The sequence below is a fragment of the Nomascus leucogenys genome, chromosome 5, assembly GCF_006542625.1.
Source record: "Nomascus leucogenys isolate Asia chromosome 5, Asia_NLE_v1, whole genome shotgun sequence".
NCBI classification, from domain to species: Eukaryota; Metazoa; Chordata; class Mammalia; order Primates; family Hylobatidae; genus Nomascus; species Nomascus leucogenys.
This window is the reverse complement of record NC_044385.1, coordinates 63,250,969-63,278,935: the sequence shown is the minus strand read 5'-3', so window position 1 is coordinate 63,278,935 and position 27,967 is coordinate 63,250,969. Positions and strand designations below refer to the sequence as shown.

The 27,967-nt window shown below is 37.1% G+C and overlaps 1 protein-coding gene across 3 annotated transcripts in view; it reads left to right on the top strand.

The window, feature by feature from the left end:
* The window catches only part of IFT88 (intraflagellar transport 88), a 126,390-nt gene that overhangs the window by 80,545 nt on the left and 17,878 nt on the right, over window positions 1–27,967 (top strand). For all 3 annotated transcript variants that reach the window (XM_003279164.4, XM_003279166.4, XM_030813268.1), the window contains 6 exons: window positions 1,852–1,960; window positions 4,009–4,159; window positions 5,394–5,509; window positions 14,813–14,865; window positions 17,273–17,338; window positions 24,395–24,501. In XM_003279164.4, the coding sequence (XP_003279212.1) occupies window positions 1,852–1,960; window positions 4,009–4,159; window positions 5,394–5,509; window positions 14,813–14,865; window positions 17,273–17,338; window positions 24,395–24,501 (602 nt within the window). The remainder of the gene's footprint in view (window positions 1–1,851; window positions 1,961–4,008; window positions 4,160–5,393; window positions 5,510–14,812; window positions 14,866–17,272; window positions 17,339–24,394; window positions 24,502–27,967) is intronic.

The window sequence follows — 27,967 nt, the reverse complement described above, 5'->3', positions numbered from 1 at the left end:
TCAATTGGATCTTTCCTCCTAGAAAAGACTTTAATCTCCTGCCTGAAGGAGGAGGGAAGGCCTACTGCCAACCTTGAAGAATAGGGGAGGCAAGAAGGAATTAGCCATTTTAGGTGGAGTCTGGGAGAGCCTCATTGAGAATGTATGTTTCAAGTCATAGAAGGAAGGGAGGCCATGACCACTTGGGTATCTGGGAAGAGAGCATTGAAGAGAGGCACAAAGGTCTTCATGTAAGGCTTCCTAGATATATCCTTATTTATTTGCTTTGTAACTATTAAATATTTCTCCTTTCCCAATTGCTTCTATTTTAACTTTGTTTCTAATTTATTTTATCAAAGAATTGTTTTATTATTGATATAGTAAAATTTGTCTTTTTTTTTTTTTTTTGAGACTCAGTCTTGCTCTGTCGTCTAGGCTGGGGTGCAGTGGCATGATCTCAGCTCACTGCAACCTCCGCCCTCCAGGTTCAAGTGATTCTCCTGCCGTAGCCTTGCAAGTAGCTGGAACCACAGGTGCGCTCCACTACGCCCGTCTTAATTTTTTGCATTTTTAGTAGAGACAGGGTTTCACCATCTTTGCCAGGCTGGTCTTGAACTCCTGACCTCAAGTAATCCACCTGCCTCGGCCTCCCAAAGTGATGGGATTACAGGCATGAGTCACCACACCTGGCCAAATTTGTCTTTTTAAAAAATTGTGGTTATTGCTTTATTCATTTGTTTATTGCTTTATGAAGCCCTTCTTACCTCAAGATCATAAATCATTTTTCTGTATTTTCTTTTCATACTCTTCTTATAGCTTTGTGTTTTCTGTTGAGTTTCAAAATTTTGAGTTCATTTTTTGTGAAATATGAACCTACATTTAAAAAAATTAATGGCTGGGTGCAGTGGCTCACGCCTGTAATCCCAGCACTTTGGGAGGCCAAGGCGGGCGGATCATGAGGTCAGGAGATCGAGACCATCCTGGCTAACACAGTGAAACCCCGTCTCTACTAAAAATACAAAAAATTAGCCAGGCGTGGTGGAGGGCGCCTGTAGTCCCAGCTACTCAGGAGGCTGAGGCAGGAGAATGGCGTGAACCTGGGAGGCGGAGCTTGCAGTGAGCCTAGATCATGCCACTGCACTCCAGCCTGGGCGACAGAGTAGACTCCATCTCAAAAATAAATAAATAAATAAATAAATAGAAATTAATGTATAGTCAGTTGTTCTGGCACCACTTATTACTAGCACTTTCCTCCCCACTGATTTTAAATGTCTTTAAACTATAATTGAGTGCATTTCTGAACTATTTATTCTGTTCTATTAGTCTGTTTGTCTATTCCTGCCCTCCACCACACTTTTAAAATCACTGAAGCTTTGTAGCATCTTTTGGTATCTGCCAGTGGAGAATCCCCACCCTAACATTATTCTTTAAAAAAATCCTCAGTTGGCCGGGTGTGGTGGCTCATACCTGTAATCCCAGCACTTTGGGAGGCTGAGGCAGGTGGATCTCTTGAGGCCAGGAGTTCCAGACCAGCCTGAGCGACACGGCAAAATCCCATCTCTACTAAAAATACAAAAAATTAGCTGGGTGTGGTAGCACGTGCATATAATCCTAGCTACTTGAGAGGCTGAGGTGGGAGGAATCACCTGAGCCTGGGAGGTCGAGGCTGCTGTGAGCCATGTTTGCGCCACTACACTCCAGTGTGGGCAGCAGGAGTGAGACGCTGTATCAAAAAACAAAAACCTGAGTTCATCTTCATTTTCTCTTCTGGATAAATATTTACATATATTTTGAGATTTATTCTGTTATGTTAAATAAATTAATACCAATAATGATGTTTACAGGTTTTCTTTTTTTTCTTCTTTTTTTAAGGCCTTACCTATGAGAAACTAAATCGGCTAGATGAGGCTTTGGACTGTTTCCTGAAACTTCATGCAATCCTGCGAAACAGTGCCGAAGTTCTTTACCAGATAGCAAATATGTATCTTATTTGAAAAACTTAGGGACAGTTATTAATTCTCTCAATTGGTGATTGAAGATCAATTATTAAATAAGTTTAACTAATAAAGTAATTGATGAGGATAATATTTGAAGTAAGTGATGAGGATAATCTAACTAGCAGATTATCATGTGATAAAAAATATCATTTGAGTAATCCTATCTTAAAATGTAATTTGCATTGAAAGAGGAATTAATGGTTAAAACTATTATTTATTAAATTTTGAAAATAACTGAAGTAATTAGGACATTTTGGGTCCATATAAGCCATTCATTGAAAGTCAGTTTGGTGCTTTAGAACATTGTATTAATTCTGAAGCTTGTAGGGTATCATTGAAGCACTAACTTACTAAATAAAATACTGTTTATTACTGATTACTATTGCTTCAGTTTCGATAATTTTTCTTATTTTTTTAGGTGGCCTGTAGATATAATGAGGTCTCCAAAGACTGTTACCCTCTAAAATTATGTAATTCTTCATATGGACTCATTCATTCTGTTCATTTAATAGTCATTTATTAAATGTATACTATGTGTATCAATATTAGGTTTCAAACTCAGGGGAATGTAGAACTACAAAATGCTGCCGTCATATCAGTTTCTTCCACAACACTTAGCTTTCTTAATAAGCCCTGCTCTTGGTTAGAAAAGCAGAAATGTGTTAATGTTTTTAATGCTTTTCATGCTATTTGAAAAGCACTTTAATTTCTCTCCTTATTTTAGTAAGCTTTGGCCACAACATTGGGAAGAGTTAAACATCTTAGGTAGATTGTCAGCTTACTGTTATCTTGGTTTAAATTTTATACAAATACGTTTAGAAAATTTTATATGTTGTGAGGTGTACCATTAATAATTTTAAGTACTATCTGCTGTACTTTTGATAAAGAATTTTATTTAAAAATTTTAGTTTTAGGCCAGGCACAGTGGCTCACACCTGTAATCCCAGCACTTTGGGAGGCCGAGGCAGGCGGATCATTTGAGGTCAGGAGTTCAAGACCAGCCTGGCCATCATGGTGAAACCCCGTCTCTACTAAAAATACAAAAATTAGCCGGGTGTTGTCGCAGGCACGTGTAATCCCAGTTACTCCAGAGGCTGAGGCAGGAGAATCACTTGAACTTGGGAGGCAGAGGTTGCAGTGAGCCATGATAGTGCCACGGCACTCCAGCCTAGGTGCAGAGCTAGACTATCTCAAAAAAAATTAAAATAAATAAATAAATTTGTTTTAGAGCAGATAGCATCATAGTTACTCCTGTTAGTCTTTTTGTTCTGTTTTGTTCATTTAATTTCTCTGAAACTGCCAGTGTCATTATCTTTTACTACTCAGTTCATGATCAGCTTGGATCCATTCAAGCAATTGATGTATTTGAGACTGTTTGAGTACATTTTCTTATCTTTTTTTCTTGTGGTATCACACTTGTCATCATTAAAAACAGTAGATCTTCTGGTATCACTCTTGTCACCATTGAAAACAATGCTTCTTTTTCAATAAACTTTGAATTGGAATATTTTCATTTCACTGAGATATCTAATATGTACAAAATAATTAGTAATTAGTCAAAAAGTATTGATATGAATAAATTATTTGTATATACACAGAAGACTTAGTAGGTACTAAAAGGAAGCTACAAAAAAAACCACTGTCCTTGGGTTTATAATCTAATTAGGGAAAACTCACAGGAAAAACACATGAAAATAATTCCCTTAATATGCTGAACATGTTAAGAAAGAGAATAACTGGATGCACCATTCAGGACATTTTTATTAAGGACAATTTTTGAATAATACTTTGAATAATTCTACCAGAAATTTGGGAGTTGATCTTAGTGGATAGTAATGAAGGAAAAGGGAGCAAGAATGTTACCTCCACGGTACTGCTGCATTCCATCTCCACCCCTGAGATATGCAGAGGAAACAGTATACAATAGCACATTACTGTAGGCTAAGAAATATTGTTTCTGTAATGTTTTTTAAGTTTGCTTATTGATTAATGAATTTAGAAAACATGTTTTCCTTAACTGACATTGCATAAGATATGAATTAATGGAAAATCCCAGTCAAGCTATTGAATGGCTAATGCAGGTGGTCAGTGTTATTCCAACTGATCCTCAAGTTTTATCTAAACTAGGAGAATTATACGATCGTGAAGGAGATAAATCTCAAGCTTTTCAGTATTACTATGAGGTAGGTGTGTTATCTTAATTTTGTGTTTTAGCATTTTATGAATTGTTATAAAGAAGGCAGCAAGGCTTTAAAATTTTAGAAGATCTTACCAGTTTTAAAATGATTTATTTAAAATAAGGCATTCTTGGAAAATGAAGTTAGTTTTTGTTTTGTTTTGAGATAGAGTCTTGCTCTGTCGCCCAGGCTGCTGCACAGTGGTGCAGTCTTGGCTCACTGCAGCCTCCTCCTCCTGGGTTTAAGCAATTCTCTTGCCTCAGCCTCCCGAGTAGCTGGGATTACTGGCGCCTACCACCATGCCCAGCTAATTTTTGTATTTTTAGTAGAGGGGCGTTTCGCCATGTTGGCCAGGCCAGTCTCGAACTCCTGACCTCAGGTGATCTGCCTGCCTCAGCCTCCCAAAGTGCTGGGATTACCACCACTCCAGGCCTGAAGTTAGTTTTTTACTTGTTTTAATGAAAAAATGAAATAGGGTTGGGCATGGTGGCTCACGTCTGTAATCCCAGCACTTTGGAAGACCAAAGTGAGAGGATTGCTTAAGACCAAGAGATCAAGAACAGCCTAGGCAACATAAGAAGACCCCATCTCTACAAATAATAATAATAAAAGGACAGGCCTCGTGGCCCATACCTTTAATCCCAGCACTTTGGGAGGCCAAGGAAGGCAGATTACTTGAGGCCAGGAGTATGTGACCAGCCTGCCCAACATGAGGAAACCCTCTCTCTACTAAAAATACAAAAATTAGCCAAGTGTGGTTGTGGCATGCCTGTAATCCTAGCTACTCAGGAGACTAAGGCACAAGAATTGCCTGAACCCGGGAGGCAGAGGTTATAGTGAGCCAAGATCGCATTTACTACATTCCAGGCTGGGCGACAGAGCGAGACTGTCTTAAAATAATAATAATTAATAATATTAATAATAAAAAGAGGTACAAATTCATTTTTCTCTTGAGGCACGATTTCCATCTCTTTTATTCTTTTAAATATTTAAATTGGACTCAGCTCATATATTGTTATATCAAAAGTATTTATAGATAATTGAAAAGTATGTCAAGCAAAGTTTAGGTTTTCTAAATATTATATAGTTTCAGAATTTACAAAGTATTTAGGACAGCTAATACTCCTTTATTAAGAAATTTCATATTGGATAAATTTATTCAATAGGTAAAGTATTCAAGAAGTAAATTATATGTTGCCATTGAAGTTGTATTGTTACATTCCATATTTTTTTTTTACAGTCATATAGGTATTTTCCTTGTAATATTGAAGTCATTGAGTGGCTTGGAGCCTATTACATTGACACCCAATTTTGGGAAAAAGCTATTCAGTACTTTGAAAGAGCTTCTCTTATACAGTAAGTAATCATTAGGATTTTATGTTTAGTTAATGTCATGTCTTGAGTTTTTTTAATCCCTAGAATTAGTATCTGATAGACCTAGTAAATTCAAGAACAGATGTTGATGGACATTCATAAATTATTTTTGTTTGTTTGTTTGTTATTTGTTTGAGATGGAGTTTCGCTCTTGTTGCCCAGGTTGGAGTGCAATGGCGCGATCTCGGCTCACTGCAACCTCCGCCTCCTGGCTTCAAGTGATTCTCCTGCCTCAGGCTCCTGAGTAGCTGGGATTATAGGCACGCGCCACCACACCTGGCTAATTTTTTGTATTTTAGTAAAGACAGGGTTTCACCATGTTGGCCAGGCTGGTCTCGAACTCCTGACCTCAGGTGACCCACCTGCCTGAGCCTCCCAAAGTGCTGGGATTACAGGCATGAGCCACCACACCCAGCCAAATTATTTTTATTTTATATTTTATTCCCTTTTATTTGGTCTTTATTGTGATAAATATATTTCCCTTTGCATAGAATTTTTTAAATATCCTCTTTAAGATACTTTGCTTTATGTATTTTTCTTTTTTTTTTTTTTTTTTTTGAGACAGAGTCTCACTCTGTCGCCCAGGCTGGAGTGCAGTGGCGCAACCTCGGCTCACTGCAAGCTCCGCCTCCCGGGTTCACGCCATTCTCCTGCCTCAGCCTCCTGAGTAGCTGGGACTACAGGTGCCTGCCACCGCGCCCGGCTAATTTTTTGTATGTTTAGTAGAGACAGGGTTTCACTGTGTTAGCCAGGATGGTCTCAATCTCCTGACCTCGTGATCCGCCCGTCTCGGCCTCCCAAAGTGCTGGGATTACAGGCGTGAGCCACCGCGCCTGGCCGTATTTTTCTTACTCACACCTCAGCAAACAATTATTGTTTCTTTATCAATCAGAAAATGACTATCTCAGTACTAGGACAAAGTTTCATCTCTAAAAGAGTCTTAATACAAGACAGTTTTGTTGGTTTCAATTTATAATTGATATATATTAAAAATTAAAATGTTTTCAATGTCTTTAAGTTCATATCAGAATGTGTTATACATATCTGATTCAAAACAATTCAGAAATAATTGGAATACATCATCTTCTGCCTTGTATTTGGCCATATTGAATTTTAAGATCAAATGCCCCTTAGAATAATTTGAATGATAAAGAAATGCCTAATAAGTGAAATGATTTCTGTTTGGAATTTGTATTAGGCAATTCATTTTTGTGATATTTATTTCACATAAATTTTTTTTGAGAATTATAAAATTAATTACCAAGGATGAGGAGATAGTTTTAGTTTAATTATATCTTTAAGATTAAAGCTATTTCAGTAACACACCGTAAGCTTTTTAATTACGCTTAATACTACTCTAACATTAGCCATTAGCTCACGCAAGACCCTTCCTTCTTTGAGGCTCAGTCCGCCACTGTTCCTTTTTTAACTCGTGTTTGTAAATGTCAGATGTTGATTAACAGTCAGTCCCTTACCTAGTCTAGCTTATATTCTTCCTTTTCTTTCCATCACTATTCTAGTCCCACAAGTTTTGACCTCCCTAACTCCATTGATCTTTACCCTCTCTGTAGTTCAGTCACCTGACTCATCTGATTGTGATTATCACTAACACATTTACACCAATAAAATCTTTTTCTTTTTTTTTTTTTGAGATAGAGGATGGAGTCTTACTTTGTCACCCAGGCTGGAGTGCAGTGGTGTGATCCCGGCTCACTGCAACCTCTGCTTCCCAGGTTTAAGCGATTCTTCTGCCTCAGCCTCCAGAGTAGCTGGGATTACAGGCACATGCCACTGCACCCGGCTAATTTTTGTTTTTGTTTTTGTTTTTGTTTTAGTAGAAACGGGGTTTCACCATGTTGGTGAGGCTGGTCTTGAACTCCTGACCTCAAGTGATCCATTCGCCTCAGCCTCCCAAAGTGCTGGGATTACAGGCGTGAGACACCACGCCCAGCCTACACCAATAAAATCTTAAGTTACAATAGCCAGCTGTCTGAACATAACCTCTTATCTTTCCAACTTCCATACTCCCTATTTTCCAGTGCATTTTTCTTTGGTGATATTGAGACCTCCGTTCTTGACCTTCCCCTTATCTTGCAGTCTCAGCCCCCTGACTTTAATTCTGAGCTTATCCATACTAGATTGCTTAATTGGTCACATCTTTTCCCTTTCTTGTTAACATTCCTGTTTTTTTTTCTCTCTCTCTTGCTTTACTACCCCATTTATTCCAAGAGATTTCAGTTCTTAGGTTATTCCAGCCATTGATTCCGTTCCTTTACACAAGCTGTGAAGCACTGTCAGAGGTAAATTATGTAACCAGGTGAATTGATGCCACACAAATCTGTGTGATATGAGCACTACTCATCAGTCTTAAGTATTTCTCTCCCTCCTGTTTCTCTAATCTCTTCAGTTCCCCTGTGTATTTTATGCCTCAGTTTCCCAGAATATAGAAGCCTTTTTTAGAAACCTTCCTAACATTTCTCTCCCTAGTTTTCTATAAACTTACTTCCACTTGCACCTGCTGTTATCTCCTTCTCAGTGACAGAAACTTATCCAATATATATTCATTATATTACATCTCTTTTGAGCATTTGTTTTCTATACCATATATCTTAATTTTCACATTTTCTCTTTTTTACATGCTAAGCTTTGATTTGTTTTGTAAGTTCTACCTCTACAATAAAAATGTAGGCTTTTTGAGAAGTGAGAGTATTAGTTCTTATGTCACATAGTTCTTTACGTATTCTTTAAATATTCTTTACATGTCAACTTGGCATATAGTTGAATTAAATTAAATTTCTTTTTTTATTATTTATTTTTTTATTATTATTATACTTTAAGCTTTAGGGTACATGTGCACAATGACTATCGCAAGGATAAATTAAATTTCTTTACTGTAGAAACTCCTTGCCTTGCTGTATCTCTTAGATTTTTATGGTTCTTAATAATATGATGTTTTGGCAATTGGTTTAAGCATAAACTGTTGTTTTTTATTTTCTTTACATTCATAAATCATGTCTTAAAGTATCAAGAAATCCTAGTTCTGACTGGTCCACTTAATGTAATTCCATTCTTGAGCAGCATTAGGTAATGTTCTTTAATATTGATTGTGATGATGATTATTATAAGACACCATCAAGTGGACCAATATATGCATTATGGGAATTCCAGAAGGGGAAGAGAGAGGGAAAGGGAGGAGAGAGACTATTTGAAGAAATTATTGCCATACTTCCCACATTTGAGGAAAGACATGAATCCAGAAGTCTGCACAGGCCAGTGAATTCTATGTAGGAAAAACCCTAAAAGATCCACAATGAGACACCTTATGATCAAACTGTCCAAAAACAAAGAGAGAATCTCAACAGCAACAAGAGAAAAGTGGCTCATCACATACAGGGACCCTAAGTAAGATTATTAGTAGATTTCTCACCAGAAACCTTGGAGGCCAGAAAGCAATGGAATGATACAGTTAAAGTCCTGAAATTTAAAAGCAAACAAACAAACAAAACACAAACTGTCAACCAAGGATTCTGTATCTTGGCCAAGCGTGATGGCTCATACCTGTAATCCCAGCACTTTGGAGGCCCAGGCAGGCGATCACCTGAGGTCAGGACTTCAAGACCAGCCTGGCCATCATGGCAAAGCTCTGTCTCTACTAAAAATACAGAAATTAGCTGAGTGTGGTGGCAGGCGCCTATAGTCCCAGCTACTCAGGAGGCTGAGGCGTGAGAATCACTTGAACCCGGGAGGCGGAGGTTGCAGTGAGCAGAGATTGCACCACTACACTCCAGCCTGGGTGAAAGAGCAAGACTCCGTCTCAATAAATAAATAAATAAATAAATAAAATAAAATAAGTTTTTATTGTTCAAGTGAGATTGTTATAAGTTTCAGATGTTAATTATAATACTCAAGGTAATCATTAGGAAAATAACTAAAAAATCAAATAGTACACTATAAAAAAGTATTAGGAAAATAACTAAAAATCGAAATAGTACACTAAAAAAAATCAACAAAATACCAAAAAAGGGTAGTAATGGAAGAATTGAGGAAGAAAAAACATATAACACATGCAGAAAACAAATAGATAGCAGAAGCAAATCCTTCTGTGTCAATAATCACATTAAATATAAATGTATTAAACTTTCCCATTAAAAGAAAAACTTAGCAGATTGAATAAGAAAATCAGGGTCTATTTATATACTGTCTACAAGAGGTGCACTTTAGATACAAGGACACAAAAGAGGTTGAAGGGAAAAGGATTGAAAAAGATATTCCAAACAAATATTAATGGTAACCAGCAGAGAGCTGGGAGGCTTTATTATTGTCAGACAACACAGGCTTTAAGTCACAAAAGGTTACAAGGGCCAAACAATGATGCTATATATTGGTAAAAGGTTCATTACTGCAAGAATGTACAACACTTAAAAACCCAACAGAGGAGCCCCAAAATATATGAAGCAAAAATTGATATAATTAAAGGGTGATATAGACCTCAATATTAGTTTGAGACATTGTCTCAATTTACAATAGTCAAGTATTAAACTTTCAAAAATGTGTGTTACCGTCTGTGAACCTCACACAGAAGATAAATAAGAACATAAAGACTTAAGCAATGTATAAACCAGGTAGACCTAACAGTCATACACAAGACACTGAACCCAACAACAGGAGCCACAACTTAATAAATTGAAAAGATTGAAGTCATACAAATTATCTTTTTCTGTCATAATATAATGAAACTAGAAATTAATAACAGAAGGAAAACTGGAAAATTCACAAGTATGTGGAATTAAAGAACACACTCTTAACTAGTGGATCAAATATGAAATCACCAGGGAAGTTAGAAAATAACTGAGACAAGTGAAAATGAAACACAATGTAATAAAACTTACAAGATGCTGCAAAAGCGTCCCTAAGAGGGAAATTTATATCTGTAAATACATTAAAGAAGTAGAAAAATCCCAAGTTAGTAACCTAACTAAACACCTTAAGGAATTAGAAAAAGAAGAGCACTTTAAACCCAAAGATAGCAGCAGGAAGGAAATAATAAAGGTTAGAGCAGAGATAAATAAAATAGAGAACCGAAAAGCTGTAGAGAAAATCAACAAAACCAAAAATTGATTCTTTGAAAAGCTCAACAAAATTGACAAATCTCTAGCTAGAAGGACTAACAAAAAAAAGAAGACTTAATTACTAAGATTAGAAATGCAAGTAGAGGCCTCACTACCAATTTTACATAAATAAAAAGTTATAAGAAAACAACTTTGCCTTAAATTAGATAACCTAGATAAAATGGTCAAATTTGTAGAAACACAATCAACCAAGCCTAACTCAAGAAGAAATAAAAAATCTGCATATACTTAATAACCAGTAAGGAAATTAAATCAGTAATAAAAAATATTCCAAGAAAGAAAAGCCATGGGCTACATGGATTCACTGGTGAATTCTGCCAGACATTTCAAGAAAAATTCACACCATTTTTTTCAAACTCTCCTAAACATTGAAGAGAAGGTAAACACTTCCTAACTCAGTCAATGAGGCCAGCATTATCCTTATCCCAAAGGCAAACAAAGACACTACAAGAAAACTACAGACCAATATCTTTTGTGAATGTAAATGCAAAAATACTCAACAAAATACTAGCAAACCAAATTTAGCCACATATTAAAAGAAGTACATCATTCGCAAGTGGAATTTACTCCCAGAATGCAAGGATAGTTCAACATATGAAGATCAGTCAATTTAATACTTCACATTAATAGAATGAAGAAAAAACCCACGTGATCATCTCAATTAATGCGGAAAAGGCGTATGACAAAATTCAACACCCCTTTGTGATAAAAATACTCAAATCAGGAATAGAAAGAACTTCCTTAACATGATAAAGTATTGTATGGAAACTCACAGCTAACAGGATACTGAATGGTGAAAGACCAAAAGCTTTCTTTCTTAAGATCAGAAACAAGGATGTCCACTTACACTGCTTCTGATCAACATGGTACTGGAAGTTCTAGCCAGAGCAGGTAGGCAAGAAAAAGAAATAAAAGGCATCTACATTGGAAGAGATGAAATAAAAATTAACCTTGTTCACAGATGACATGATCTTATATGTAGAAATCCCTAAGGAATCCACATAAAAATCTTAGATATAATAAACGAATTCAACAAAGTTGCAGGATACAAAATTAACCCACAAAACTAGTTGTATTTCTATGTATTCGCAATGAAAAACCCAAAAAGGAAATTGAGAAAAAAATTCCATTTGCAGTGGTATCAAAAAGAATAAAATAATCAGGGATTAATTTAGCCATGAAGGCAAGAGACTGTCCCTTTTCCATTGAGTGGTCTTGGCACCTTTTGGCACCTTTGTTGGAAATCAATTTACCATATATATGAGGATTTATTTCTGGATTCTAGATTCTATTCTGTTGGTGTATATATCTGTCCTTCTGCAGTAGTACCACACTGTTTCAATTATTGTAGCATTAAAGCAAATTTTAAAATCAGGAAGTATGAGTTCTTCAACTTTGTTCTTTTTCAAATTGTTTTGGCTATTCAGGGTTCCTTGAGATTCCAAATGAATATTAGGGTGAGTTTTCCTATTTTTGCAAAAACACCATTGGGATTTTGATAGGATTGCATTGATGTTATAGATCACTTTGAGTAGTATTGTTTTCTTAAAAATATTAAGTCTTTCAATTCAAGCACACACATGCCTCTCCATCTATGTCTTCTTTAATTTATTTCAACAATGTTGTATAGTTTTCAGTGTATAGTAAGTATATACCCAAAGGAATTGAAAGCTGAGGCTCAAACAGATACCTATACAAACATGTAATTTTGAGCCCATAATTTTGAGCCTCAGCTTTCAATTTACAATAGTCAAAAGTAGCCTCAGCATTATTTATAGTAGCCAAAAGGTAGAAACAACCCAGGTATCCATCAACAATGAATAAACAAAACATGGTACAGTAGTCCACCTTTATATAATGTTTTGCTGTCCATGGTTTCAGTTACCCTCAGTAAAGTACAATAAGACATTTTGAGAGAGACAGAGACCACATCTACATAATTCTATTATAGTATATTGTTTTATTTTATTAGTTATTATTATTAACCTCTTACCATGCCTAAGGTATAAATAGAACTTTATCATAGCTATGTTTGTATAGGAAAAAAACATGGTATATATAGGGTTCAGTAGTATTTGTAGTTTCAGGTATCCACTGGTGATCTTGGAACATATCCACCACTGATAAGGGGGGACCACAGTATATACATAAAATGGAATATTATTCCACTATAAAAAGGAAGTTCTGTTACATGCTACAACATGGAAGGACTTTGAAAACATTAGCTAAGTGAAAGAAGCCAGACACAAAAGAACAAATACTCCACTTACATGAAGTGTCTAAAATGGGCAAATTTATAGAGCTAGAAAGTAGATCAGAAGTTATTGGGGATTGTGGGGAAGGGAATTAAGAGTTACTGTTTAATGGTTGCAGAGGGTTTCTGTTTGGTGTCATAAAATGTTTTGGAAATAGATAGTGGTGATGGTTGCACAACATTGTGAATGTGATAACTGCCACTGAATTGTACACCTAAGAATGGTAAATTTTGGCAAATGTTATGTTGTATATGTTTTATCATAATTTTAAAGAATTAATACACTAAAACCATTGTATTGTGTCCTTTAAGTGGGTAAATTGTATGGTATATGAAGACTATCTCAGTAATTCAGCTCTTAATAAAATAAAAGGATACATACTGCCAGGTGCAGTGGCTCATGCCTATATTCCAGCACTTTGGGAGGATGAGACAGGCGGATCACTTGACCTCAAGAGTTTGAAACTAGCCTGGGCAACACGGTAAAAATCTCTTTAAAAAAAAAAAAAAAAACTAGCCTGCCATGGCAGTGTGTGCCAGTGGTCCCAGCTACTTGGGAGGCTGAGCCTGGGAAGGGGAGGTTGCAGTGAGCTGAGATCATGCCACTGCACTTCAATCTGGGCGACAGACTGGGACCCTGTCTGAAAAAAAAAGAAAAAAAGTTACATACTATATGATTGTATTCATTTAAAGTTCAAAAACAGGCTAGATTGACAGTATTAGAAGTCATGATACTTATCTTTATAGAGGAAGGAAGGTAATGTATTCAGAAACATAGATAATAATACCACATGGTAAATGCAACGCTAAGTGATTCTAGGGTGTTAGGAGAGCATATGGAACAGTCTATCCATGTGGCATTAGCAGAGAGTAAAGAGGTTGGAATGAGCCTCTAAGCAGACGTGGTGGTGTATACAAAAGCCAGAAGTCTAGCAAATGCAGGGGATACAGGGAAGTCCGTGCTCCTGTGTGAATTTGCTGTAACATGAAATGTTAAGCAAGGCACGGTGGGAGATGAGTTGGAGAGGCAGAAAAGATCTAGAAAGTAGATAAACTGGGTTAGAATCTTGGATTTAGCATGTAGGTGGAAGGGAGGTAACAGGTTTTAAGGAGGGAAGTAATGTGGTTAGATATGTATTTTATTTAGATCACAGTGGGTGGCCGTGTAGGCAATGGATTTGAAGTTAAGTAACTTGCCCCAGTAGCAGGGCTGTGATTTAAAGCCAGATCTATCTGATTCCAGTAGGTAGGTTTGCCATCAAATCGAGTAGGAACTGAGGTTTTCTTTGAAGCCATCAGGCTTCTACTTAGAAATGAGATTCAAAAAAAATGAGACAAGCATAAATTGTTCCCTAGGTGTTTCTTCCTTCAGATCTTGCCATCCTGAGATATTTTTAACAGAAGTATTTAGAAATCCTGGTTTTGGTTATTTATTTTAGAAAAGAATTTGATTTCTTTTTAATGGACAAAAAGGGATTGGTAGAATTTTTTTTACTCTCTGTTTAGTCGAAGCCTGATTCTTCAAACACTAGATCAAAAATTGCTTCTCAGGTACTAAATTTGCAAGCAAGTGTAAGTATTATGATAAAAGATTATAGCAAAAGTAATGATCCTTTAAGTTTAAAGTAGAATGCAGTGGGTTTTAACCAAACAGGTTAAGTGGTTCTCATATGAATATCTAAATAAAGGTATGAACTAGAGGAACTTTGAAGAACACTTAAATTTATATGTCCTAATATAAATATGACAGGCAATACTGAAGGAAATTATATATCTGCTGTTCTCAATAATAATGATCTAACAAAAGGTCAGAAAGTAATTGTAAAATAGTAGATACATAGCTTTATAAAACTGAGCATCACAGATTTTTTTATCTCTAATTTCATCTCATTTATTTTATAGGCCTACACAAGTGAAATGGCAGCTGATGGTAGCTAGTTGTTTCAGAAGAAGTGGTAAATGCTTTAGTTTTATTCATTTTATAGATACTTTGCTTCTTTCCTTTTAGGTAATTATGCATATAAATGTGTTCCAGTTGCATATCTGTTTATTAAAACACTAACCTTTTATAACTGTACATATTTAAAGCATTGTATGAAAAACACCATAATTACTACGTACAAAAAAGTTGTGCTTACAAAGTGGGTATTAATCATGTATTCCAATACTTATCTTAAAAACAGATTTATTATTTCTAGCCACAGAAAAAAATAGGCACACTGTATACATTATATTTCCATTTTCTACTCAGTTGATTCTAAATGTCCTGTGTGCTCGGCCAAATTTATGACACTTGAGAAGCCTGAGAAAAGCTCACACTGAGACAAGTGTGACTATATTTTTTTTTATACCAAAGATCACTGGCTATCTTGGTTTGTGTTTTTGTTACTGCTTTTATTAAATTCTTGCTGATGACACGTCCCGAAGGATAGAGATGCTGTTAGTTTTAGGCTAACTGTGAAGTGAATAATATGCATAAAATATCAAAGATCAAGCTGGGAGAGAAATGTGAACAAATTTATAATCCCTCTTGTAGAGCATAAAAATGACCCAGGAAAAGAAAGTATTCAATCTAAGGGAAGAGGGAAGCACAAGTTTTGAAAGTGTTGGCAGTTTGTTCTCACCCAGTTTCGGGGGAGGTTTCCTTCTTTATCTCTGTGAGCACCTTCAGAATGGCATCAGAAATGTTTTAATACATAACTCAATGTATTCCTCAAATCATTTTGGGGGGGATCTGTAATTCCTATTGAATATACAACATGACTATACTATATACATCCAATTTATATCAACACGAGTTCTCAATTGCCTATGTTCATTTCAACGTCAGTCATATAGAAAGTATATATATATATATATATACATATGAACTATTCTAAATGATTTAAAGACATAGCCTGCTTCAGTTATGGAAGTACAGGTTAGAAGCAGCAGCATTGAGAACTGGCTTTGTGTCAGATGCTTCCTGTCTCTATTTCATCCCTCTTGTAGAGAGAGGCCCAGAGAGATTTATAACTCATTTGCTAAGATTTCAGGAAAGATCTTTGACCCAAATTCGTTTTTCCTATTTTTTACTGCTACATGAAGCTAAATTATTTTGTTATAAAATAAATTGCTTTCTATAAACTTTTTAATGTTTAAAAAACTGTAAAGGCCAGTCACAGTGGCTCACACCTGTAATTCCAGCACTTTAGGAGGCTGAGGCGGGCAGATCACGAGGTCAAGAGATCGAGACCATCCTGGCCAACATGGTGAAACCCCATCTCTACTAAAAATACAAAAATTGGCTGGGCGTGGTGGTGCACGCCTGTAGTCCCAGCTACTCGGGAGGCTGAGGCAGGAGAATCGCTTGAACCCGGGAGGCGAAGGTTGGAGGTTGCAGTGAGCTGAGATTGCACCACTGCACTCACTCCAGCCTGGCGACAGAGCAAGACTCCATTTCAAAAATATATATATATAACATAAAAACGTTTATTTATTTATTCATTCATTCATTCATTTATTTTGAGGCAGAGTTTTACTCTGTCACCCAGGCTGGGCTGCAGTGGCACTAATGTCAGCTCACTGCAACTTCCACCGCCTGGCTTCAAGTGATTCTCCTGTATCAGCCTCCCCAGTAGCTGGGATTATAGGCGTGTGCCACCATGGCCAGTTAATTTTTGTATTTTTAGTAGAGAAGGGTTTTCACCATGTTGCCCAGGCTGGTCTCAAACTCCTAGCCTCAAGTGGTCCACCCACCTTAGCCTCCCAAAGTGCTGGGATTAAAGAAGTGAGCTACCACGCCCAGCCCAAAAAAACTATAAAAACATCTTAAATATTTTCCAACTAAATGAATGACATTGACATTACTATAAGTATATAACTTATTTTTAAATTTGTCAGTTTGTCTGGAATAATCTTTTTTAGAAAATTGAATGGATCTTAATTTTTGCCACTAAAATATTTAAAGTGAACCAGGCTCAGTGTGCATCTATAGTCCCAGCTACTCTGGAGGCTAAGACCAGGAGGATTGTTTCAGCTCAGGAGTTTATAGGCTGTAGTGCATAATGATTGTGCCTGTGAATAGCCACTGTACTCCAGCCTGGGCAACAGAGTGAGACTTCATCTCTTTAAAAAAAAAAAAAAAAAAGGAAGAAGCTAAATTTCAGCTATCACCCATTTATTTCTGCTTTAACCTTTATTTCAATTTATTTTATCTATACATTTTTCTTCTGAAAGTTATATTAAGTGGTATATAAAACATGAAACCTTTGTATTAAACCATTAAATAGCCAGTATATCAGTTAAAATTAATATTTTTCAGAATCCTGTTAGTTTCTACAATTTGCTAATACGTTATATTTTTCTCTTGTTTATTTATAGGTAACTACCAAAAAGCATTAGATACTTATAAAGATACTCACAGAAAATTTCCAGAAAATGTCGAATGTAAGTGGCATTACATAATGTAACTTTGAAGTGATAAGTTCTCATATTTTATGCTCTAATATATAATTACATTTGCTACAGTAATTGTATACGTAAATACCAACCTATAATTTGTGATACATATTTTAAATATTTTTATAGGATCAGAAAATTTGACTATGCAAGAACATATTTTTATATAACTAATTTTTGATGGATTTAAATATACCACAGAATTTTCTTTAATACTAAAAAAATGCATATTTCAGAGTTCTATAGAATTTTAAGAAGGCATTTTGGCCTATGGTTGATTTTTCAAAGTTTGTAAACCTGTAGTATTTTATAGGAAAGACATTTTTAACTGTCCATTTTAGTAAACAACTTTTAAAGGTTGAGAAAATAATTTTAGGGTTTATAAAAATAGCACATTAAGAATCTTGCTGATATAATAGCAAATAATTTTTTTTTTAGACAGTCTTGCTCTGTTGCCCAGGCTAGAGTGCAGTGGTGTGATCTCGGCTCACCACAACCTCCACCTCCCAAGTTCAAGTGATTCTCCTGCCTCAGCCTCCCTAGTAGCTGGGACTCTAGGCGCGCACCACCTTGCCTGGCTAATTTTTGTATTTTTAGTAGAGACAGGTTTTACTATGTTGGCCGGGCTGGTCTCAAACTCCTGACCTCATGATCTGCCCACCTTGGCTTCCCAAAATGCTGGGATTACAGGCGTGAGCCACTGCGCCTGGCCGCAAATAATTTTTAATGTTACTTCAGTTTTAAAACATTATGTTAATATGCTGCTTACTCAGTTGTAAAGTTATCTTTGTAGAAGATATTCATTTATTTACTATCTTGTTGCACAGTGGATTGATGCAACTTACAGTAATAATGTGAAGTATTATGGCAGTAACAACAGAATCAAGAAAAACATAAAGTAAGCACATTCATGTGCCACATGTTCTCACTAAACTATAAATTTGTCCTTGAATAGCCTTGCAGCCAAAGGAAAGATAAAAGTTACAAGCAGTTGTATAATTTTTACTGTTTTATGTGGAAATATAAAGCAATTTATTGGGAAGAAGTATCTCTTTAACTCTTAATTCACTTCCATTTAGACATTGAGAGATACAGTAGATAAAATCATTGAAAGATACAGTAGATACTTTCTTAAATAACATCCCTGTAGCAAATAAAATAATATGCTGGAAACGACCATGTTAGAATTTGTTCTTCAAGGCTGGGCACGGTGGCTCATGCCTGTAATCCCAGCGCTTTGGGAGGCTGAGGTGGGCAGATCACCTGAGGTCAGGAGTTGAAGACCAGCCTGGCCAATAGAGCGAGTTTCTGTCTCTAAATAAATAAATAAATAAATTTGTTCTTCAATGACAATGAACACAAAACAACGCATTACAATGTAGTAAAAACAAATCTTTTCTGAGCCAAGTTTTCTGTTGGCCAAGGATTAGATGTACGACGTGTTTCTTCATTCATATAGTTCTCCATTTGGCTTTCTAGAAAAGCTCAACAGCAGTTAGCTCAGTTATGGTCTTTGGTAGGAGTGTAGGAGCAGGGTGTTCTCTAATGCTGATTAGAAGTAGACTCATTAACTTAACAGCAGTAGTTTTCACAAATGCCAGTCAGGAAATAGGCTACATGGGAATTCTAGAATTTTTTTTTTTTTTTTTGGGATGGAGTTTTCTTCTTGTCACCTAGGCTGGAGTGCAGTGGCGCCATCTTGGCTCACTGCAACCTCTGCCTCCTGGGTTCAAGAGATTCTCCTGCTTCAGTGTCCCTAGTAGCTGGGATTACAGGCGCACACCACCACGCCCAGCTTATTTTTGTTTTTAGTAGAGACGGGGGCTCTACTAAAAACAAAATCACTCTTCAAGCGATTCTCTTGCTTCAGCCTCCCAAATTGCTAGGATTGCAGGTGTCAGCCACCATGCCCGGCCTAGAACTTTTTTAAAGTACAAATTTCTAGCCCTACCTAGAAAGATTTTCATTGAGATTTACAGTGGACACAGGCATCTGTTTTTTCCTATTTCTTTTTAAAGAACTTTCTATGTGATTCTTAATCTCAGTCACATTAGAGAACTAGTGCTTTAGAGATTAAGTGAGAGATAGCAGTAATAACTTTTCTTGAAAGTGGAGCAACCCAAAAGTCTGCTAGGCAAGAGTTTCTCAGCCTTGGCACCTCTGACATTTGGGATTGTGCAATTCCACATTGTGGGAGGCCATCCAGGGGGTTATGGAGTGTTTGGCAAAATCCCTGGCCTCTGTCCAATAGATTAGCAGTAGCTCTCTCACCCCTAGATATGAAAACCAGAAATGTCTCTAGACATTGCCAGTGTCCCTTTGGGGTGCAAAATTGATGCCAGTTGAGAACTCTTGAAGTAACCATAGCACCTCTGCACTGGGCCGGAAAAGGGAATGTCTTCAAGGAAGGCCAGGTTTTTTTCTTTAGAGTATGAGTCACTCTAAGAATCAAATGAATGACTGTCTATGCCATAGGGGGTGTCTAAAATAACTTTGGCCTATTTAATTTTCAAAACAAATGTAATCAATAGTCTACCTTAACTGTAGTCGTAGAAAAAACATTTACACCCATGGAATGTGCTGTTTTAAGAAGAGTAGTTTTCTGGATAAAACTAGCAGGATAATTTAGTTTTAAAATATATTCTTCACCAAAAATTGACCTGCTTTACAGAGTTACAGATGATATACTAAATTTCAGAGAACATCCACCAAAAATAATGATTTTTACTTTAAATGTTTCTGACTGTACGTGATGGCTCATGTCTGTAATCTCTACACTTTGGGACACTGAGGCCGGAAGATTGCTTGAGCCCAGGAATTCAAGACCAGCCTGGGAAACATAGCAAGACCTCATCTCTTCTAAATATGAAAAAAATATCAGGGCATGGTGGCATGCATCTATAGTTCCAGCTGCTTGGGAGGCTGAGACGGAAGGATCACTTGAACCCAGGAGTTCCAAACTGCAGTGAGCTGTGATTGTGCCAGTGCACTCCAGCCTGGGCATCTCTAAATCTCTAAAAAAAAAAAAAAAATTCCTAAGCCAATCTTTATTTGCAGAAAGTACAAATTACCTTATGAGTTATTAATATAAATGTATATGCAAATGCAATTTATATAATAATGTGTGACATTTTAAGTTACTTTATACTGTTAACTTTTACAATACTTTGTGGTCTTTTTTTTTTTTTTTTTTTGAGACTTTGAGACAGAGTCTTACTCTGTCACCCAGGCTAGAGTGCAGTGGTGTGATCTCGGCTCACTGCAACTTCTGCTGTCCAGGTTCAAGTGATTCTCCTGCCTCAGCTTCCCGAGTAGCTGGGATTACAGGTGCCTGCCACCATGCCCAGCTAATTTTTGTAGTTTTAGTAGGGATGGGGTTTCACCATCTTGGCCAGGCTGGTCTTGAACTCCTGACCTCATGATCTACCTGCCTCAGCCTCCCAAAGTGCTGGGATTACAGGCGTGAGCCACCACACCTGGTCTACTTTAATGGTCTTAAATTGCTTGTATATTTACAAATTATTGTGGAGTGGAGTGACTATTCTGTTCCAGACATTGTTCTAGCACTGTGGATGTAGCAGAAAACAAAACAGACCAAAATCCTTGATGTCATGGAACTTGTTTCTAGTGGGGAGAGAAAAGACAATAAACAAATAATGTCAGTAGTTATAAGTGCCATGAAAGAAAAGCAGGTAAGGAGATAGAGAATATGGGAGGGGCTGGTATTTGAGACAGGGTTGTCATGGAACGGCTTTCTGTTAAATTAGCATTTGAGCAGAGACCTGAAAGAATAGACAGAAGCAAGCCATGATGATGTGGAAGTCAGTGTGGTCGAAGCACAATGGACGATGTGATGGGGAGAGAGAGGCAGAGTGGGTGGGCCAGGACCTGTGGATCTTCACAGGCCTTAGGTCAGGGCTTCAAATTATATTTTTGGGGAGATGATGAGCCATTGGAGGATTTTGTGTGGAAGAATAATACAATTTGACATATGTTTTCAAAAGGTTCTAAGGTGTGATTAACTCAAGCTTCTGTACCTGAGGTCCAAATCAAAAGATTGTTTTGGCTGCTATGTGGAGAATAAGCTGGGGTGGGCAGTACCTAAATGCAAAATCACAGTATTCACTTGGACTAATGAGTGGAGGTGGACTAGCAGTGGAGGTGGGCAAGATGGATTCTGAATATGTATCAAAGGTATCATCAGTGCCAGCACTTGCTGGGCATTTAGATGTGAGACATGAGGGAGAGGATGTCAAGGGTGATTGCACAAATATAGTTCTGGGAGCTGGAAGGATGGAGCTGCCATCCACTGAGGAAGAAGCAGCTTTTGGAGGGAAAAATCAAAACCTTTTTTTAGATATGTTGTGTTTGAGCTACCTCTTCGATGTCCAAGAGGATGTGTTAAATAGGCACTTAGGGAGAAGTTGGGGGCCATCTTCATATAAATTTATTTCAGTATGTTTAGCACATATTTTTGTGTTCTGTTATTATATATATTATCAGTAATACTTTTGAAAAAATGGAGTGTTCACTAGCTTTAAGACTTTCTTGTTTCTTTATCCATTCAGTTGTTCCCCAAAACTTTTACCAACTATTTTTTATGTGCTGGGGATACAACAGATATATCAATTTGATTTCTGCCTCCTAGGACTCACAAATAGTTAACTGATATGGGATAATAAATGAGATAACTGAAAAATGTGCAAAGTGCTGTCAAAATACAGAGGAGCTCTTAACTCTGCCCAAACTAGGGGACGATTGACATAATTAGGTTTTACAGAGGAAGTAACATTTGAAGTGGCCTTGAAGGGTACGGAGGGTTTTACCAGGAAGGAAAGGCAGGAACAGGCACGCAGGTAGACAGTAGCATTAGTAAGGGCAGAGTTAGAGGGATGCAGAGTCTATTTCAAAAGGTAGTCTATTGTGGAAAATGTAGCAGATTGAACATGTGTTTTCTTATACTACAAACCAAAAAAAGACAGTTTATAAAAATTATAAATGCGGCTGGGCGCAGTGGCACACGCCTGTAATCCCAGCACTTTGGGAGGCTGAGACAGGCGAATCATGAGGCCAGGAGTTAAGACCAGCCTGACCAACATGATGAAACCCTTGTCTCTACTAAAAATACAAAAAATTAGCTGGGCGTAGTGGTGGGCGCCTGTGATCCCAGCTACTCGGGAGGCTGAGGCAGGAGAATCGCTTGAACCCAGGAGGCAGAGGTTGCAGTGAGCTGAGATCGTGCCAGTGTGCTCCAGCCTAGGTGACAGAGCAAGACTCCATCTTAAAAAAAAAAAAAATTATAAATGTACAAAAACAAAGAGATAATTTTAGGAATGTTTTCTGCTTAGCAGATTAGAAGAACTGCAGAGGTACGTAGGTAGTGGAGAAGTCAGCAGAAGCAAAACAATTCTTGATATAGAACCCCAGGAAATCCTGGGAATTGGAGGCATCAGAAAATGGGAGGGGTACTGGCTGCTTCTGAAAACAGGAGGGTTGGCTGCAAGTCTGGATGAGACACAGCTAGATTTTCAAATGCCCTACCTAAATCGTACAGCAGGAATTTAGGCAGAATGCAATGATGATGTTGGTGGATGATGTCGGGAGATGTATTTGAAGGATATTTAATAGAGCCAGAATGATTAATTCTGGGACAAAGCTTCCAGAAGAAGGATCGGGCAGCAATATTTGCTGTTCTGCAGCCTCTGCTGGTGATACCCAGGTAAACAGGGTCTGGAGTAGACCTCCAGCAAACTCTAACAGACCTGCAGCTGAGGGGCTTGTCTGTTAGAAGGAAAACAAAAAACAGAAAGGAATAGCATCAACATCAACAAAAAGGACACCCACAAAATAAAAAGCCTACCAACCAAAAAAAGTCTAGGACCAGACAGATTCACAGCTGAATTCTACCAGAGGTACAAAGAGGAGCTGATACCATTCCTTCTGAAACTATTCCAATCAGTAGAAAAAGAGGGAATCCTCCCTAACTCATTTTATGAGGCCAGCACCATCCTGATACCAAAGCCTGGCAGAGACACAACAAAAAAAGAGAATTTTAGGCCAATATCCCTGATGAACATTGATGTCTCTGGATGGATGAGTAATGAGTAACTTTTATTTTTTATTTTTTACCTTTGTATGTTTTACAAATTCTCTATAATGACCTGCATTGCAGTTGTATTGAAGGAAAATATTATTTTTAAATGAGATAATAAAAATATTTTAAAGTAATTTAGACCACAAATGGCAAAGGCCATTCTTACAAATGTAAAGACAAAATTATTGTGTTTTTTAGCATCTACTGCATGTTTTTAAAATGTTGCTGATTTTAGAAACACAAGCTTGAATGAAAAAGCAAATTCCAGGAGACTGTATATAGAACAATACCATTTTTATAAGACCCAATAGCAAGCAGAACTAAACAATATGTCATCTGGTGATATGTGTAAAGTGATCGAAGATTTTGTTGTTGTTATTGTATACAAGACATGATGAACACAAAACTTTTTATTGTGATTATTTTATATATATTTGATGTCAACTGTAAGAGCAGCCACTGTAAAATACATCTTTTTTATCTTCCTAGTGCTTTGCACATAGTGTGAATAATACTTATTTTAAAAATGAATTTACTGACAGTAATAACATTTATTAGTAATGATTATTATATGTATAAACTGTCTACACTTTTTAGCCTAGTCTCTCTTTTAGCTCTTTATATGTGTTTATGAAACTGCTATAGAACATTAACAAATGTTACATTTGCCTTCTAAGTTCTCTGCCAGCAGTGTCCTGTGCCATGTTCCTTCTAGGTTCTGGCAGCGTGAGGACAGGACACATGGAGAGAGACCCTTTAAACCTCCTTTCAAGGAAGTCAGTTCTCCCTGGTCCAGAGATTGCAAAGTGTAATTATTTTTCAGGAGAAAAATACTGTTTGTAAGCATCATTCCTACCTGTATCCCAAAAGACTGAGTTCATTGATTTATTGAGCTTTTAACAAATATACTGTGCCTATATTCTTTCCTAAATATATATTTTACAATTTAGGTCTGCGTTTCTTGGTTCGTCTCTGCACAGATCTTGGATTAAAAGATGCTCAAGAATATGCCATAAAACTGAAGAGGTTGGAAAAAATGAAAGAAATAAGGGAACAGGTATCTCATATGGGCCCAAAACTGCTGTCTGTTAGTTTTTAGAATGTCAGCCTTCTATAGCTCAAATGTGTGATGTTAGGAGCTTCTATAAGAAAACAGTTGAAATTTTTTTCTGCTCTGACATAATAGAAGGAATAACTAAAACTCTAGTTTGAGGATAAAATTCTGGCAAAAGTGGATTCCCAGGGAGAGGAAGTGCAATAGATTTCATATTATCTTAGTGGATAGCTACTAACAGACAAATAATTATAATTTTCCACAACATGAAATAGCTTACAGGTTAATTTGAAGACATAATTTTAATTGGAAAGTCCTGTGGACCATGAGAGACAGTTACTTCTCTGCAACAATGGAATCTGTGAGTGTGTGCTTTAACAAGTTTTCTAGGTGATTTTTATTGTCGCCGAAGTTTGAGAAGCACTCAGGCTTTATGCTCCTGAAGGGTTACCTTGATCAAATAGCAACTCAGGATATAGAAGTTAATTTAAGAGGTGAAAAAGTAGTCATAAAATATATCAGGCAGTGGATTTTCTTAAATTATTTTAAAATGGAAAAATATTTGTATAAACTGAAGAGAGGAAGATAAACCAGTTCAGGTTTATGTGGGTCAGGGTAATTTCTCTTGCTGAGCCCCTAACTCCTGTTTTAAAATGTTAAAACTAGAAGTTTTATCTAAAATGATTTTTCAGAGAAATTAGTCCTCTTTCTGGAACTATTATGGAAAGGAAGACTGTTCTCTTTTTTGTGCTTGGGGGATCCACATTTTTGGGTAAGAAGAAAACTTTGTACATTGTACATTCATTAGTGCCAGCAAGAAGCAATTGTGGCACTGGGTTGTTGGTCAGGCAAGACAGACTCACTCTCAGCCATCCATTCCTGAACACTGCGAGCCCCACAGTGGTGTGGACCAGCCCCTGGAAACTGCAAGCCATGTAGCAGTGCTGTTTTTTAAAAGATGTTTTGCTTTTCTGCTTCACTGAACATGAAAAACATTAGCAGACAAACAAAGAGGTCTGTCAAAGCAAGAGTGTATGTTTGGAATAGAGCAAAATGGGAAGAGCAGGGCTTGAGGAATGAATATTTTAAATATGAAAAAGGAAGACAAAAACAGCCAAAACACCAAAGAAGGTTGGAGAATAAAGGCAAACTATTAAGAAAAAGAAAATAAAGAAATAATAGAGGCCGGGCACGGTGGCTCACTCCTGTAAACCCAGCACTTTGGGAGGCCGAGGTGGGCGGATCATGAGGTCAGGAGACCCAGACCATCCTGGCTAACACGCTGAAACTCCATCTCTACTAAAAATACAAAAAATTAGCCAGGCATGGTGGCGGGCTCCTGTAGTCCCAGCTACTCAGGAGGCTGAGGCAGGAGAATGGCGTGAACCTGGGAGGCGGAGCTTGCAGTGAGCTGAGATCGTGCCACTGCACTCCAGCTTGGGCAACAGAGCGAGAATCCGTCTCAAAAAAAAAAAAAAAAAGACAAAATACAGAATATTTTCATTGCTAGTCTAAAGATAAAAATATATTCAATTTTTAAATCAAATTTCTAAATTTTCAGAGTATTCAAATAGAGAAATGCTGTTTCAATATTTGCCAGTTTTCCCCCAAAGTAATCAGGAAACAATGCCAAGAAATGCTTTCTTTTGGCCAGATTGACAAAATAGCATGTGACATTCAAAATTAATAAATCATTGGTACATATACCCAAATTTCCAGTTATTACCAAAATACAATGAAAATAAACGTATAGTCGAGTTGAGCAGAAACCCTTTTGGTTATATTTCTTAAAAGGAGAGAGATCCAGTATTAAGATCCCATATTTAGCTTTAAAATTAACCAAACTAAAAAATGCAATTTTAAAAAAATTTTATATGTGTAATAATGGCTATAAGAATGTCTTGTACAATTTATATATTATTGACAAAAGTCAGCAAAACTACTGAACAGAATATATCCTTAGTACAAAACTGGTGGTGATTTTCGTGTTGATTACATTTTCTAGGGTAAGATCACCAGTCATTTCTTTAAGGCCATTGATTTCAGATACTCTCATGCGTTGTCCTGTGTTAGCCTCTCTGTTGATTCGCTCAGAAAACATTGATTATGATCTGCCATGCATATGGAGGACACAGTGAGGCACAAGAGTTGGCCCTGGTGCCTGAGGCACTTGAGGCAGAGCTGTGGGACTGAGAGGGGAGGGTCTTCGCTCAGAGAGGAGGTACTCAGAAGCAGTTCCCAGAGGGGCTTGTGTTTGGAGTGGGCATGATTGGACACTTGGAGTTTGGGGTGGAGAGAAAAAAATGTGGGCAGAGGTCTGAGGACAGGAAGTTAAGGCCACGTTTATGGGTCCTTTGGAATTGAAGCCACTAAGGAATGTTTTTAATTTTGTTTTCTCTTGAATTTACAGTCGGCCAATCTTCTTAAGAACCCTTAACTACATAACAAGTAACTGCTCCTTGTTCCATAGGACAGAAGCCCAATTCTTAGGAAGTAAAAGCGTAGTATGGTGGACAGAACCCCGTACTTTTTTCCTGACATGACCATTGGTCAACCGTGTGATCTGGAATGGATGTTTACCTTTCTGGACTTCATTCTTACCAGCTGTAAAATGAGGATAGTGTTCTAGCTTTGAACTTCTCAAACTATCTGTGGTGAAATTATTTTTTGCCAGTCTGTCACTGACATTACTAGAAAAATGATCCTGCACTTGGATGTCAGCAGGGTCCGACATCCAGCAACATTTTGATGCTGTGCAAGTTTGTAAGCACTTGCCCTCTGTTCATCTCATTGAGGACAGGTGGCAGTTTGTGGGCCATCAGTGGTTTCCAGACCCCACTCTGGGTGGCCTGTCCTGAATGACCCATAGGACCCACCAGCTCATAATGGTTCTTCCAGTCCCCAGAAGAGTAGCATGCGAGTTTGTGGTCACAGATTCATAATAAAGAGTAGGTTTAAAGGGAAAAAATGTTTATTTTCTCTCTTCCAGCATTTATTCACTTAATTTGTTCAGTTATTTTATTTGTGGCTACTTTGCTCCTCTATTCTGTGCCTTCTCTCATTTTTTTCCAAAGTGGGAATGACTTAATATTTTTTCCAGATTAGGAATCCCATCTTTTTACCATATTATGAAAACAATAAATGTTCTTTTAAAAATGCAGGAAAATTGCTTTTGTAAATAATTTTTAATCCAAATAAAAATGTATAAAGAAAAAAGTGAAAATCACCTATCCCACCACTTAGGCATCACTGTTATCATTCCCCTTTCCCAGGCATTTTTACAAATATGTACAAACACACATCAACACATATATTTTTAATGGGACTTTTTTTAAAACAAAAATGAGATTTTTACAAAAAATACTGTTTTATAACCTCTCCCACCCACTTCGCAAAATAACATGGACCATTTCCCATGTCAGTAAATACAGATTTCCGTCACTTTGTGCTCCATATTTTGTTACATGGC